At 43.9% G+C, this 13,599-nt stretch overlaps 1 protein-coding gene across 2 annotated transcripts in view; it reads right to left on the bottom strand.

Moving 5' to 3' along the window:
• Window positions 1–1,667: 1,667 nt before the first annotated feature.
• Window positions 1,668–13,599, bottom strand: part of LOC141154985 (cytochrome P450 2H1-like) — a 61,505-nt gene continuing 49,573 nt past the window's right edge. For both annotated transcript variants that reach the window (XM_073641572.1, XM_073641574.1), the window contains 4 exons: window positions 6,369–6,510; window positions 5,927–6,114; window positions 3,106–3,247; window positions 1,668–2,081 (listed from right to left, as the gene is read on the bottom strand). In XM_073641572.1, the coding sequence (XP_073497673.1) occupies window positions 1,897–2,081; window positions 3,106–3,247; window positions 5,927–6,114; window positions 6,369–6,510 (657 nt within the window). In that variant the 3' untranslated portion in view covers window positions 1,668–1,896. The remainder of the gene's footprint in view (window positions 2,082–3,105; window positions 3,248–5,926; window positions 6,115–6,368; window positions 6,511–13,599) is intronic.

The raw sequence follows: 13,599 nt of genomic DNA on the forward strand, positions 1-13,599 counted from the left end.
ATGAAAAGTGTTTTATAGGAATACGTGCTCTTATGATATTTCATAATGTAACATTTAAAAGTGATGTGCCTCCCATAAAGGGAAGAATGTTTTTAATGTCTTATATGCGAATGCATTCAAAAATTTTGCATGTCAAATATTCCTGTTTTTACTATGTTCCAGCCCGCGGATGTGCTGTGTTTTACCGGGGGGGAATGTGGCGCCACTGAGGGTTCGGTCGCCACAGAGGTACTGCACCTCACCCAGAGTTGTGGTGTCTCCCTTCTCTCAGGTAAGATGGGAGTGCTGCACGGAACCCCAAAACACCTGCATCCAACACTACACTGCTCCAGGCCGGCTGGAGGGGCGACATGCAGAGCGCAGCTGCTGAGCCCTGACCCTGGCTGGAGTGGGGGGAACCCAAAGGCAAGGGGAACCAGTAGTGGGTGTGGGTGGAGGAAGTAGTCTATGGGAGCACTCATACAGTAGATATATAAAATGTATACATCTTAACAGGGAGGAGTTGAGTAGTGTGGTTTAGAGGAACAGCCTGTGAGCAGAGTCTCTGTAGGAGCTCTGCTCCACTACAAGGGCCCAGGACTGAGGCCCAGGAGGGGAGCAGGGAGTAAGCTCCATTCTGTAAAAGGGATCCTAGGGGGTAGGGCGAGTGCAGGCGGCACCCGTACACCCTGCCAAGTGTCAGGAGGATCTAGGCCTCAAGAAGGGGACCGGCCCCTGGCCCAGTCGTGCAGCTTCAAGCCTCGGCTGGAAAAACCAGAGGCTTCTGACTTCTATAGCCAGAAGCCAAACCCTCACTTCAATCCAAGTAAGGTCAAGCAGGTCTGTGCAACTCCGATTGACAGGGGGGACCTCGCAGCACACAAACAGGATTCACAGTGGGAAGCGCAGGGCAGGAGAGAGTAAGACCCAGCGTGAAGTCGGTCTAGAGAGGTACATAAGAAAGTGGGGTTCTGCCAGGTACACCCGAGCTGCCTGAGGAAGGACTGAACCCCTGCCCGGTGAACGCAGTGCGACGCGGGAGGCTTGCACCAGTACAGTGCACCTGTGGACTGTCTAAGAACTGTGAGTAAATCTTGGATGACTGCACGGTACTGCCTCCGTCCCTTTCTTTCGCCGGTGCCATTTCGCTCCCTGCACTACAAGGCCCAGTGCACCTCCATTTATCTACACTGCCCTGAGGCCTGCTCCACCTGTGGGGAGCCGTTGCATCTCAAGCTGCCCTATCATCTGCCTCAGAGGACTGTTGCAGCACTGGTGATCTTTCCCAGACACCACAGGTGGTGTCACGACAAATCCCCTATAAATATCCCTTTTTTGCACTGACCGCCTTGGGTCACGGACCGGGCCAGCCACCATGATATTCCCCAAAAGCAGCCATAAGGCCCGGCTGCCGAGTACCCCACGGTCCTGGGGGTGAGATACTTCCTTCATATCTATCCTGTTTACTATATTGTTTCACTCCATCATAGGAGCAGAAATAAATAGCAGTTACAAGATGGACAATTGTGGCACCAGACAGACCCAGTTGACTATGATTTGGTCAGTTAAGCCTCTGTCATTGTTCTACCATTATACTGGATATCATAACAGAGCTACAAACAAAGCCTCCAATGTAGATGTAAACCTAGCCAAAGTTGCTGCTCCTTTGCAAAATAAAACAGTTGTCATAAAAGTTTAATCTTTATTTTAGCATTAAATGTTTACAGATGTTCATACTTTGTACATTCAGCCATGGCTGATATTAAAAATAGAAAAAAAATACAGTATATAAATGTTTCCAAACAATATTTCTATTATTTATTTCAACTTATATCTTATAATATTAGAGCAGATTTCTTTTTTTTTCTAGTTTCTAGAACTTCTAGGCTTCCTTTAGGCAAGAAGTTTGTCTTCAGCTCAGAAACGAGGGACGACATTCATCTGGTATGACTGAGGTCTTGTAGCATTGGTGTTGGGCTCGGGTCTTATGCTCAGATTCTTTCGATCTATGGTGGGCTCCAGTGTGAACTTCTGCAGTATGGTGGTCAGGAAGAGGAAGAGCTCCATGCGAGCCAGGCCTTCTCCCAAACACAAGCGTTTGCCTAAGGAAAAAAAAAAAAGCAAACACCATAAGTAGTCAAGTTAAAGGCATTGTTTGATTTAGAAAAAACATTTTAAATTGTGTTTTTGTAATTCAACAGGATAGGCAGGTGCCCCGTTTTCTTTCTCGCATAGCCCAGTGGAAAGAATGATTTCAATGATCAGTATGTAATATTAATTTCCCTAATTGGGGAACTAAATACTTACTGCTGTCCATCGCCGATCTTCACCACTGCCTCTGGTGATAGTTGACAGGCTGCAGTGGTGATGTCACGATTACAGCAGACATCACTGCCTCATAAAAACAATAAGCTCTGCTGCTTGTGCTGTCTAAATCTGCAAAGCTGCTTAGCCAAATAGTTGTCTGTAGCTTGGACATTTACTGCAGCTGTGAAGTCAACGGTGCAGCCTGTAAACAATCATCGAAGCTGATGCTGGAGCAATTAAGTTATGCTCAGTTTGTTATTTTCATCCAGTAAGAGCTTTTGGAGAAAAATGTTCATTCTTGGAAATGTTCATTCTTGGAAAACACCTTTAAGTCTCTAACTTGGCATTAATGTCAAAAGTCTCAATGTATTGTCAGTAATTTATATTGGATAATCTTAATAATTTACTATGGCTTTACAATGTGTCTTCAGAAAATATTGTTTGTCCTTTATTTTTTAATAAGCTGTCCAGAAATCATACAAAATGAAGTTAGTAACTGGTCAAAAGTCATGGCATATCAGGTTAGCACCTTCCTACCATGGATAATAGCTCAGACCTTTTGTGAGATGCTGCACATTTCTCAGTCCAAAAAAACTTTAATTCTTTTCTTACACTGTTTTATGTGATAATTCTAATAAACTGTATATTAATTCAGTGGGTTTAAAATACACACACAGACATTTAATTCCTAAATCCTATTGAATAATATTTTTGGTCTTCCTAATTCCAGTCCATGTCAAGAAACCAAAACAAAATATTTTCATATACTGAAGCTTAAATTCAGCATTCACAGATAACAATCAAGTAATAACCTCTTACCTGTAGAAAATGGCATAAAAGCATCACTCTTCTTAACGCAGCCTTTCTCATTAAGAAAGCGGCCAGGATCAAACTCCTCTGGGTTTTTGAAGTGTTTTGGGTCTTTCAAAACAGAGGTCAGGACTGGGAACACCAAGCTTCCCTGAAAGTTAAATTTTATATATGCAAATCTAGAATAATTGAAGAGTTAAAAGTGAGGTCTATTTAGTTATTCCTATGAAGGATGAATAAATCTGATGAAATTTATTTTGGGCAGAATCAATTCAGTCTAAATCAAATTTAGGCCAGATTGCAAGTGCACTGAAAAGACGTTTAATACTTTCTCAGGTCTCTTCATACCTCACAGCTCCTTTGCTTGTTCCTTCCAGGCTTTGAATCTTCCGGCTTTGACTACTGACTATACCTCACTTTGAACACGATACACATCATTGACATCAATAATTTGTGTGAACTAGTCAGTGCCAAAATATTCAAAGACCAATCCAAAGCCTGATCTTAAGGCCAACTCGAAGACTAGAGGCAGCAAGTGGATGAAGTTTTATGCTAAATGCTTAATGATTGTGAAATTTTCTTACAATGTATGATTCAGCACTACACAATACAGGGATATTAATATCACTTAGCTAGCTAGAAGTAAGCAGGTAGGTGAGCGGGGCCTAGTTCATATAAAGTTGCAATTCTAATTGCTAGTTTAGTGAGTAGCATTGAGTCCTCAGCAGCAAGGACTTTGGGAGATTAGCTCATTCCTGCTCCAAAAGGCTGATGTTGCAAATATTTTAATGGAGTGTAGTCAGGATGACTGTTTACCTCCCAATGAGGAGCAAGTTTTAAATTGCTTGGCTTTTTCTATCTGCTCTCATTCTCCTGAAATGAAAGTTTTTATCGAACATAGTGTATAGCTAATTTAAAAGAAAATCAACCACCAATTCTTTGCTAGACCCTTCACAGACTCTGGTTTGCATTCCAGGAGAGGAGTTAACTCCTAAAAGCCCAGTCACCTCCCTCCTTAATATTGATTTTTACACAGCAGTTATCTGCTCACCTCCCTTTCCCTCCTTCTCAGCACCTGATGAGCTGCTGTTATCAGTCCCATGTAGGGATGAGCAGATCTTTTGTAATTTTAATTCACCGAGTTTGCCATTTTTTTCTCTTATAATTTGATTTGTGGCAAATAAATTTGTGCAAATCTCAATATTAGAAAGCTTGTAATTGATCAGAACAAATATGTAGAGGAGAGGAGAGAGACAACCTAGACCATAAAAGCTTACATTCTATAGGAGAGAGAGCTCCGCTGACCATGAAAGCTTACATTCCACAGAGAGAGAAGACCCTGCTTAACATAATAGCTTACATACTATTGATGAGAGAAAGGACACTACTGATCTAAAGAGCTTGCACTCTACAGTAGAGAGAGAACGCCTCTGACCATTAAGAGCTTACACACTAAAGAAGAGAGAGAAAACCCCAGGTCTGATAAGAGCTTTTTCTCAACAGATGAGAGAGGGAGGACCTGGCTGACCATAAGAGCTTACACATTACAGATGAGGGAGAGTGAACCCCGCTGACCATAAGAGCATTGACTCTAAAGGAAAGAGAGGGAATCCTGCTGACCATAAAGGTTTACACACTATTGAAGAGAGATAGAGAAAGGACCCTGCTGACAATGAGAGCTTATACTTTACAGACGAGAGAATGGATTTGCTGACCATTAGATCTTACACTCTATAGGAAAGGAAGAAAAGACCTTGCTGACAGTAAGAGCTTAGACATTACAGATGAGAGAGAAAGCGGGCCCCAATGACCATATGAGCTTACACTTTAGAGAAGAGAGATAGAAAACCGTTGATCAAAAGAGTTAACACTCTCCAGAAGAGAGAGAGGATCCGTCTGACCATAAGTTCTTAGACTCTATAGGAAGGTGGACTATGCTAATCATAACCCTGTCTCCCCTAATGTCCCTGTATTGGCTCTGCACCAATCGCAGCATGCATGCCTCGCCCTGCCTTTCCCTGGCTTATGGCTATGGCTATGGAAGGAAGGAGATGAGCACTAGTCAACCTCCACCAAGAACTATTGAAAACAAGGCTACACAAACAGGGGGAAATTGCTTAGCATTAGACAACTCCAGATAAAAGCGCATACGTCCTCAAGCTCCAGAGAGGATGAAGTACTGCTCTTGCTAAGCCTTCACAAATAGTAATGAATATCACTGTCACCTCCCTCTGAAACACAGCAGGTATTTATACACTCAGGATAGGTGTTAATTAGAGAGAGGGAGCTGCTGGGTCCTAAAGAAAGCCTCTAAGAAGATGTTTGCAATGCCAAACGTAGAGATCTCCTACAACCAACTGCAGGACAACTGACTGTCACCTCTGACAACTGATGAACATAATAGCTTGCACAGGAGAGAGAGACAGAGAGAGAGAGAACCTTGCTGACCATAAGAGTTTATAGTATGGCCACCACTGGTGACAAAGGGATATAATCATGCCCAATGTACTCGGTTCCTATGCACTGCATTTGATTCATCGACTGAAAAGACTGCATGTTCAGGAAGCTCCAAAAAAAGGGGGGATACCTCCTGAACTACAGTTAAGAAATCTCTCAGGCTCTGAAAAGATTCTTATGTGAGGCTTTGACAGAGATGAAGAATGGGTGGACATAGTGCAGGGAGAGCAAAGAGCACTAAATGATAATGTGATTATGTCTGAAAATTTGTGAAGTCACTCTTCTCATATCACTAAACTACCCATCTTCCTGATGCCAACCATCAAAAGTTGGCCGGTATGATCAAAACATTGAGAGGAGCAGCATACTCTACCTTTGGTATATGATATCCTCTGAAGGTTGTGTCCTTGCTGACAGCATGTGGCACTCCTGCTGGGACAATATCAGCATATCTCTGGATCTCGTAGATTACAGCTTCTGTATACGGCATTTTACTCTTGTCTTCTATTGAGGGACAACGATCTTTCCCTATTACATTGTCAATTTCTTTGTGGATCTTCTCTGAAATTAACAAAAGTGTAGCAATGAAAATATTTTTCAGTCTAGAATTATATTCAAATAATATGCAATGCAGGGTATGTGTATGATAGACTCCTTTGGACTGGTACTCGACCTTTTTTGGAGGCAATGGTATCCTTCTCATCTAAAAAATTTGGACCCACTCAGACAACAGTGCTAAAGTGCTACCACTGCTCCTGCTATGATACTATGAGAGGACCTTGATAAATTATTTACAAATACTTTAAAATTATTACCTTGTATTTCTGGATATTTCATGAGTATAAGAAAACCGTATCTCAGAGTCAAACTTGTCGTCTCTGTTCCAGCATTGAATAAGTCTGTTATTGTCGCCTGTAGATTCTTCTCATGAAATTCTGTATCTGGATTATTTTTTTCCTACAAAAAAAATAAATAAATAGATCTCACTATTATTTTAATTATGACAATTTATCAAAGGCACTTAAAATCTTTAACAATGAAATAATAGTCAAAACAAGAGCAATAAACAGGTATGATTGATTTCTGAATTTTGCAGAAAGGTTTAATTCATGGTGAATACATTTTCCTTGAATCACGATACAGAAAAGTGTCATGCAATGTGTGGGAAAGACTTAGTGCAACACAAAGGGAAGAGGGAAAGGGAGCCCAGACTCTAAGGAAAGGGGGGAGTGGAGAACTTCTAAGCTGAACTATCACCCTGTCTCCACTAACGTCCCTATATTGGTTCTTCACCAATCGCCGCTCGCGTACCTCACCCTGTCTTTCCTTGGCATTTGGCCCTGGCTAGGAAAGGAAGGGGATGAGTGCTAGTCGATCCCCACTGAACACTAAAGACAGCAAGGGGGGACAAACAAGTGAAAATTGCTTAGCTTTAGACGACTCCAGACAAATGTGCACACATCCTCTAGCACCAGAGAGGAAGAAGTAGTGCTCTTGCTCAAGCCTTTACAAGGAGTAATGAATAATGCCGGCACCTCCCTCTGGCACACAGAAGGTATTTATACACCCAAACCAGGGTGTTAATTAGCCAGAGAAGGTAGCTGCTGGGTCCTAGAGAGAGTGCTTCTGAGAAGTTGTCTGTAATGCCAAATGAAGAGATCTCCTGCTACCAACTGCAGGGCGACTGTCTGTCACATCCGACACACCCATGGCCAAAAGCCTCTAATTGCCCAGAAAACATGTAAATAATACTTTGAAGTCTCCAAGGACTATATTGAACCATTTTGAGGTTTATAATGCAAACAAATCCTTAGTAATGTCCAAGTGACCTAAACCTTTCTGGCTAGGGAAAAATGTATGGTGACTCGTGGGTACTTAACTGCTGTATTTGAGTGATGTGTACCAGTGAAATATTGGACTATTAAACCAACAAAGTATACAAAATATTTTTCTTTACAATGCGTACAGTGGAGAGATTTTTCTTTAGCATGTAAAAAATGTGGCTTGCCCATCTTACATTGCAGGAATCATACTTCCTGTGACTCACAAGCTTTGAATGCAGTATTTTATATTAGTATCAAAAATAACAATGAGGGGTTTAATACTGCCCTCCTTGTTTACAGTACTTAAAGAATGGAAAAAGGCTGTGATTAAGGTGCTGTTACTGCAGATTTTCATATATCAATAAATTCGCAATCACACTGAGTGACTTCCCTATATATCATTAGCACTCCCATCTCATTTTTCAATATACTTTAGCACTGAAGTGGTACATCAAATTCAGATTAGGTCTTTTTTAGTGATGAACGAGTACTAAAATGCTCGGGTACTCGTTGCTCAGGTCGAGTAAATTGGAATGCTCAAGTGCTCGGTCCAAGCAATGAGCCCAATGTAAGTCTATGGGAAACTCAAGTTTTTTTCCGGCGGTCCTCCCCCGGTGGTCTGCAGAGGACCTAAAAATTGCCCAAATCGATGGGAACAGTGCTAAAATGACATGGGAACAGCATAAGGAAGACCACAGGAAGCATCTCTGACTCCCAGGTCTCTGCTGTCAACAATGTTGTTAGAGTATTACACCACTTTTACGGACTCAAAATATAACATACAAAAACGAAAATCAAAATGGATTTTCCTGGGAAAAATGTTAAGGAACATCCTTTCCAGAGTAATGACTTGTATATAAGGAAAAATAAATATACAAAAATAAAAATGCTCCTCCACACCTTGGACTTTGTTCACACATAGCATTTTTGAAGCATTTTTGCACTTTTGCATTGCTTTCACCGATGAAAAATGCATTCACCAGGAAATGTAATTTTAACATTTTACTACCTTATCTGGGCATGTTTTGTGTGAGACATGATCAGACACATTCATGCAGTGCTTAAAAGACATGGGAAGAGCATGGCAAGACCCCTGGAAGCTTCTCTGACTCCCAGGTCACTGCCTAAAACTGTGGTCATCTCATCAGACGTGATTCTATATTACTGCGTTAATAATACAGACATTTTTGGCAATGTGACAAATATTAAACTCCATTTAAAATGGGAAAGGTGTGTGTCAAGGGATGGGGAAGTGGAGGTTATGGTGATGGTGATAGTGATAGTGCATGCAAAGGCTGTGGGCACGATGAAACTGTGCCTGCTGAGGGAGTACAACAAAAACCCACATCATGTTGAACAACCTTCCTGTCCCAATTTCTTGTGGGGCCGCAGAACACCACTATTGAAGCCAGAGCAGTGTGGAAAGGTTGTTGGTTGGATAGCAGATAAAGCTTCCAGTCAGTTTGCCACCATCACTTCCCTGTGTTCCACATGGTACAGTCTCAGTAGATGTGAGTCTGGACCACATTATTATTACTTTATCGCCATTTATTCCATGGCACTTTCCATGTGAAAAAGGGGTATACATCACAAAAACAATTACAATAATCTTGAGCAAAAATTTGACAGCAACTGGTACAGGAGAGGACCCTGCCCACAAGGGCTCACAGTCTACAAGGGATGGGTGAGGATACAGTAGGTGAGGATGAGCTGGTCTTGCAGTGGTATGGTGGATCGAGGGTTACTGCAGGCTGTACACATGTCAGATGAGGTGGGTCTTCAGGTGCTTTTTGAAGGTTTCAACAGTAGGCGAGAGTCAGAAATGGTGGGGTAGAGAGTTCCAGTGAAGGGGGGATGCACGGGTGAAATCTTGTATGTGACTGTTTGAAGAAGAGATAACAGGGGAGTAGAGAAGGAGATCTTGTGAGGATCGGATGTGGTGTGCAGGTAAGTACCGGGAGACTAGGTCACAGATGTATGGAGGAGACAGGTTGTTGATGGCTTTGCATGCCAAGGTTAGGGTTTTGAACTGGAGTCTCTGGCCAATGGGAAGTCAGTGATGGGATTGACAGAGAGGAGAGGCCAGGGAATAGTGAGGGGACAGGTGGATTAGTCGGGCAACAGAGTTTAGGATAGATTGGAGGAATGCAAGAGTGTTAGAAGGGAGGCCACAGAGTAGGAGGTTGCAGTCGTGGAGGCAGGAGATGATGAGGGTGTGCACTAGTGTTTTTGTAGATTTGTGGTTGAGGAATGTGCGGATCCGGGAGTTTTTTTTTTACTTGAAGTCGGCATTTTCCTTATCCTGACCCTCCTTCCTCCCATCATTCCGAGTGCCCTGAGACAACTGATCCCTCACTTGGACACTCCGAAGAGCTGTTTTGTTCATCTTATAATTTATAGATTCTGGCCTCTCGCTCAGTTCGCTCGGAAGTGGAAAGAGCTTGGATATGTGGTTTGAAGGAGAGATTAGAGTCCAGGGTTACCCCAAGAGCTGTTCACTTTTCAATTAATAGATTCAGGCCTCTCGACCGGCCAGCTTCGAGTAGGGCATGTAGCGATTTGAGCAGCCATGGTCACCCAAAGGTGACTGTGGGAAAGTGCAATTAGTGTTGCAAGAGGTGGATAATGATGAGACACAATGGATAGAAAGTCAGAAGGAGGACCAGGGTGCGGAAATGGAATACGAAGCGGTGGACGATGAAGTCACTGATCCAACCTGGAAAGAGGACACGCAGAGTGAGGACAGCAGCACAAAGTGGGAGGGAGGCATAGCACCACAACAGGCAGGAACAAGCAGTGTGGTGGCTACAGAAACAAGGCGAGCAACAGCTCCCTGGAACTCCAACACGACGGAAGTTGCCAGTACAGCTGTTAGGTCTTCCCAAGTCTGGTTCTTTTTTAAAAACTGTTCAGATAACCCCAAAAAGGCCATTTGCAACATCTACCAGGCCAGCATCAGCAAGAGCACCAAAACTACCAGCCTGATGCTCAGGCACATGACAGCAAAGCACCTGACTAGCTGTGCCGAACACCAAGGTCCAGAAACAGTGTCTGCGGGTTACACCACTGCCTCTTCCGCTGTTTTGCATGCATGCCAATGCCCTGTCCATGGCGCATGCGAAGATGTCTCCAACCCTGCACCTGCAGACTTGCAACCTTCGCCATCCAAGTACTTGTCCCTTTGCTGTGCTCAGTTGTCCCTACCACAGTGCTTGGAATGAAAGTGCAAGTACGCAACCACCCACCCACAGGCCGCAATATTAAACTGCCACATTTCTGGACTGCTTGCTTGCACTCCAGCTTGCACCCCAGCCTTTTAGGCTTGTACAGACGGAAGCTTTCCACAACCTCATGGTGGCAGCGGCCGGGTGTCCATACTTGGGCCTCAGCCCCCACAATTTCTCCCAGTATCGTCTCCACCTTACTCAAGCATGGGTCCCAGAGCATTAACCGTGCCCTCCCCAGTACCCTAACTGAGAAGGACCGCCTAATCACAAACATGTGGACAAGTGAATGTGGCCAGGGACGGTTCATCTCACTGATGCATTCCACTGGGTTAATATTGTGGAAGCTGGGACCCTGGGATGGAACATGTCCTCCCGACACAGAGGATTGCGAGCCCTGGGACAATCCGGGTTGCCCGTACATTCAACAATTCCTGCCCCACCTCCTCCTCTTCAGCCTCCATCTCCATCACTTGATTCATTTTTTCAGGACATATTCCAGATTATTTATTTAAACTTCTTGTGTGCCAATAACAATAAGCAGGACTGTATGCTTAGGCAACAAACCACACACGATGTTGTTGAAGGCTGTATCAGAGAACCTGGTGGTGGCTCTGAAGTTGGCAAGCTCGCACACGTACCATCCCTGGCCATATGCTCATCTTAGTGGTTCTGCAGTTTCTCAAAATCTACCCGGATCTGCCTGAGTGACTTGTGAAAGTACGTTGCGTGTGTGCCCATTTCAGAAAGTCAGCTTCAACTTCTGCCGCCCTGGCAGGGCTTCAGCAGCATTTGTAGCTTCCAGCTCACTGACTGTGTGCCATGTGACTTTGCATTAGAAATCAATGTTGCGAATGTTTGGTATGATTTTGAGCAGCAGAGAGCAGTAGTTGAGTACCAGCTTCAACACGTCTGTCGGCATTCAAGTCAGCACATAAGAGCTGATGAGTGGGCATAGATGTCTGACATCTGTGCCATCGTCCAAAACTTTGAGGACTCCGCCAAGATGGTCAGCGGTGATGACACCATAAATAGCATCACCATCCTGCTTCTCTGTCTACTAAAATGCTCGCTGCTCACAATTAAAGAGGAGGCATTGCAGGCGGAGCAAGGAACTATACAAGGTGATACTACTCAGCCCAGTCTCATCTCATTTGATCGCGGATTAGGTGATAATGAGGAGGCAGAGGAGGAAGAGAACATAGATAGCCATACTCTTGGTGAGAACAGGGAAGTCTTGGCTGTTGGAAGTCTGGCACACAAGGCCGACTTTGTGTTCCCCTGCCTTTACCGTGACCATTGCGTTGTATACATTTTGGGCATTACAGAAAACTGGCAAGGCACAAGAGAATTCTTGGAGACGGAGGTGTGAGGTTCTCATTAAGGAGGATGTCAGTCTTAGATCAGTTGCAGAACGGAGGGCACAGGAGGGGTGATACACAGAAATGAGGAATGAGATATAGGCCAGTGCAGAACTGTGGACAGCTTGGTGGGTGAGAGAGATGAGTTTGTATTGTATTCTTTAGTGATTGTTTAACTTAACCAGTGCTATGACTGGCAAAGGGTAGAGGCGCTGGTGAAGCAGCTTGATAGAAATATGACCCTGGCTGCTCCTGGAGAGGATACAGTTTGTTTAGGGGGAGACCAATTAGAAGAGAGTTCTAGTAGTGAATAAGAGCGAAAGTACGAGTTTTTGCAGTATCAAAGGTGAGAAAAGCTTGAATTCTGGAGGTGCAGGTGACATGAGCGAGTGAGTGAGTTTCCACATTGAATAAAGGAAAGTTGTGTTTAAAATATTACTCCAAGACAGCAGGCATGCTGAGTGGGAGTTATGGTGGCACCACCTAAAGGAAATTGCAAAGCCAGGTATAGGTTGGTTAGTAGAGGGAGGAAACTGAAGGAATTCATTTTTGGAGATATTATGTTCACACTCTTGTTGAAGAATTATAACAAAAAAAAATCCCATCTGACAACGCTGGTGGCAGAGGTCATAGTCAGACAGTTCATTGGACAACCAAGGAGTACAAGCGAGGGAGACACAAACCAGATGCGGCAGAGGCAGGAGAATGCTTTCAAAGGTCTGGTACAGTTTTCTCAGACGCTCCCAGCGCCCAGGCCCTGATACACAGGGTACTCTAACAAGGAGGGAAAAGTTTTGGAAGATGCTGAAGGACTACCTTGGTGACCATACTAGCATCCTCCATGATTCCTCTCTGTCTCTGTGCCTTACAACTGTTGGGTAGAGATGAGCGTTGTTCTACTCGAACTGTTCGCCAATCTCAAATTCGAGCTGTTTTGGGCGGTGTTCGAGCCGTTCGGCGAACACGAACAATTTGAGAAAAATTCGGCTGTTCGAGGTTATGTTCGATAACTGTTCGTGCACCAAAATCATAACTGGATTTTTTCTCAGTAATGATGAAAATTAATGTTAATACGCAGTTTGAGTGTACAGCGGGGTGGGGGGAGGGGCAGGGGATGGATCTCTGCAGGAACAATGAAGATCTCCATTTTTTTTTCTCTTTCCCGCATTTGCAGTGGGGAGGTGCAATCTGTCAGCCTATCAGCAGCGCACACACTGAGCGAAGTGCTTTTTTTCACACAAGCAAGGGCATGTGTCATTGGCAGTGTATGTCACATGTCCTTGCCCTATAAGAAAAAGCCATTTTCCCCGTCGCCACCATTTTCACACTGCTGCAGCTGCGTGTTAGACGGCACGGCTGTTGCTGTGTGCGCTATACCTTGTTAATTTCAAGCCAATTTTCGCACAAATCTACAGATAGCTTGGGAGTAGGGAATAGTTGTGATTGCAGTCCTTTTAAGGACTAGGTTACAGCATTTCCTACGACTTTTATCAGGCAGGTCTGTGCTCTTAAATAGATAGATTGTGGGAGTAAAGACTAATTGTAATTGGAGTCCTTTTCAGGACTAGGTTACATCAGTTCCTATCAGTTTTTGCCAGGCAGGTCTGTGCCAGTGCTGTGCAAGTTTTTTTCACAGCA

Source organism: Phyllobates terribilis, unplaced genomic scaffold, assembly GCF_046119375.1.
Source record: "Phyllobates terribilis strain yellow unplaced genomic scaffold, ASM4611937v1 Scaffold_7__3_contigs__length_470593459, whole genome shotgun sequence".
Lineage (NCBI taxonomy): Eukaryota > Metazoa > Chordata > Amphibia > Anura > Dendrobatidae > Phyllobates > Phyllobates terribilis.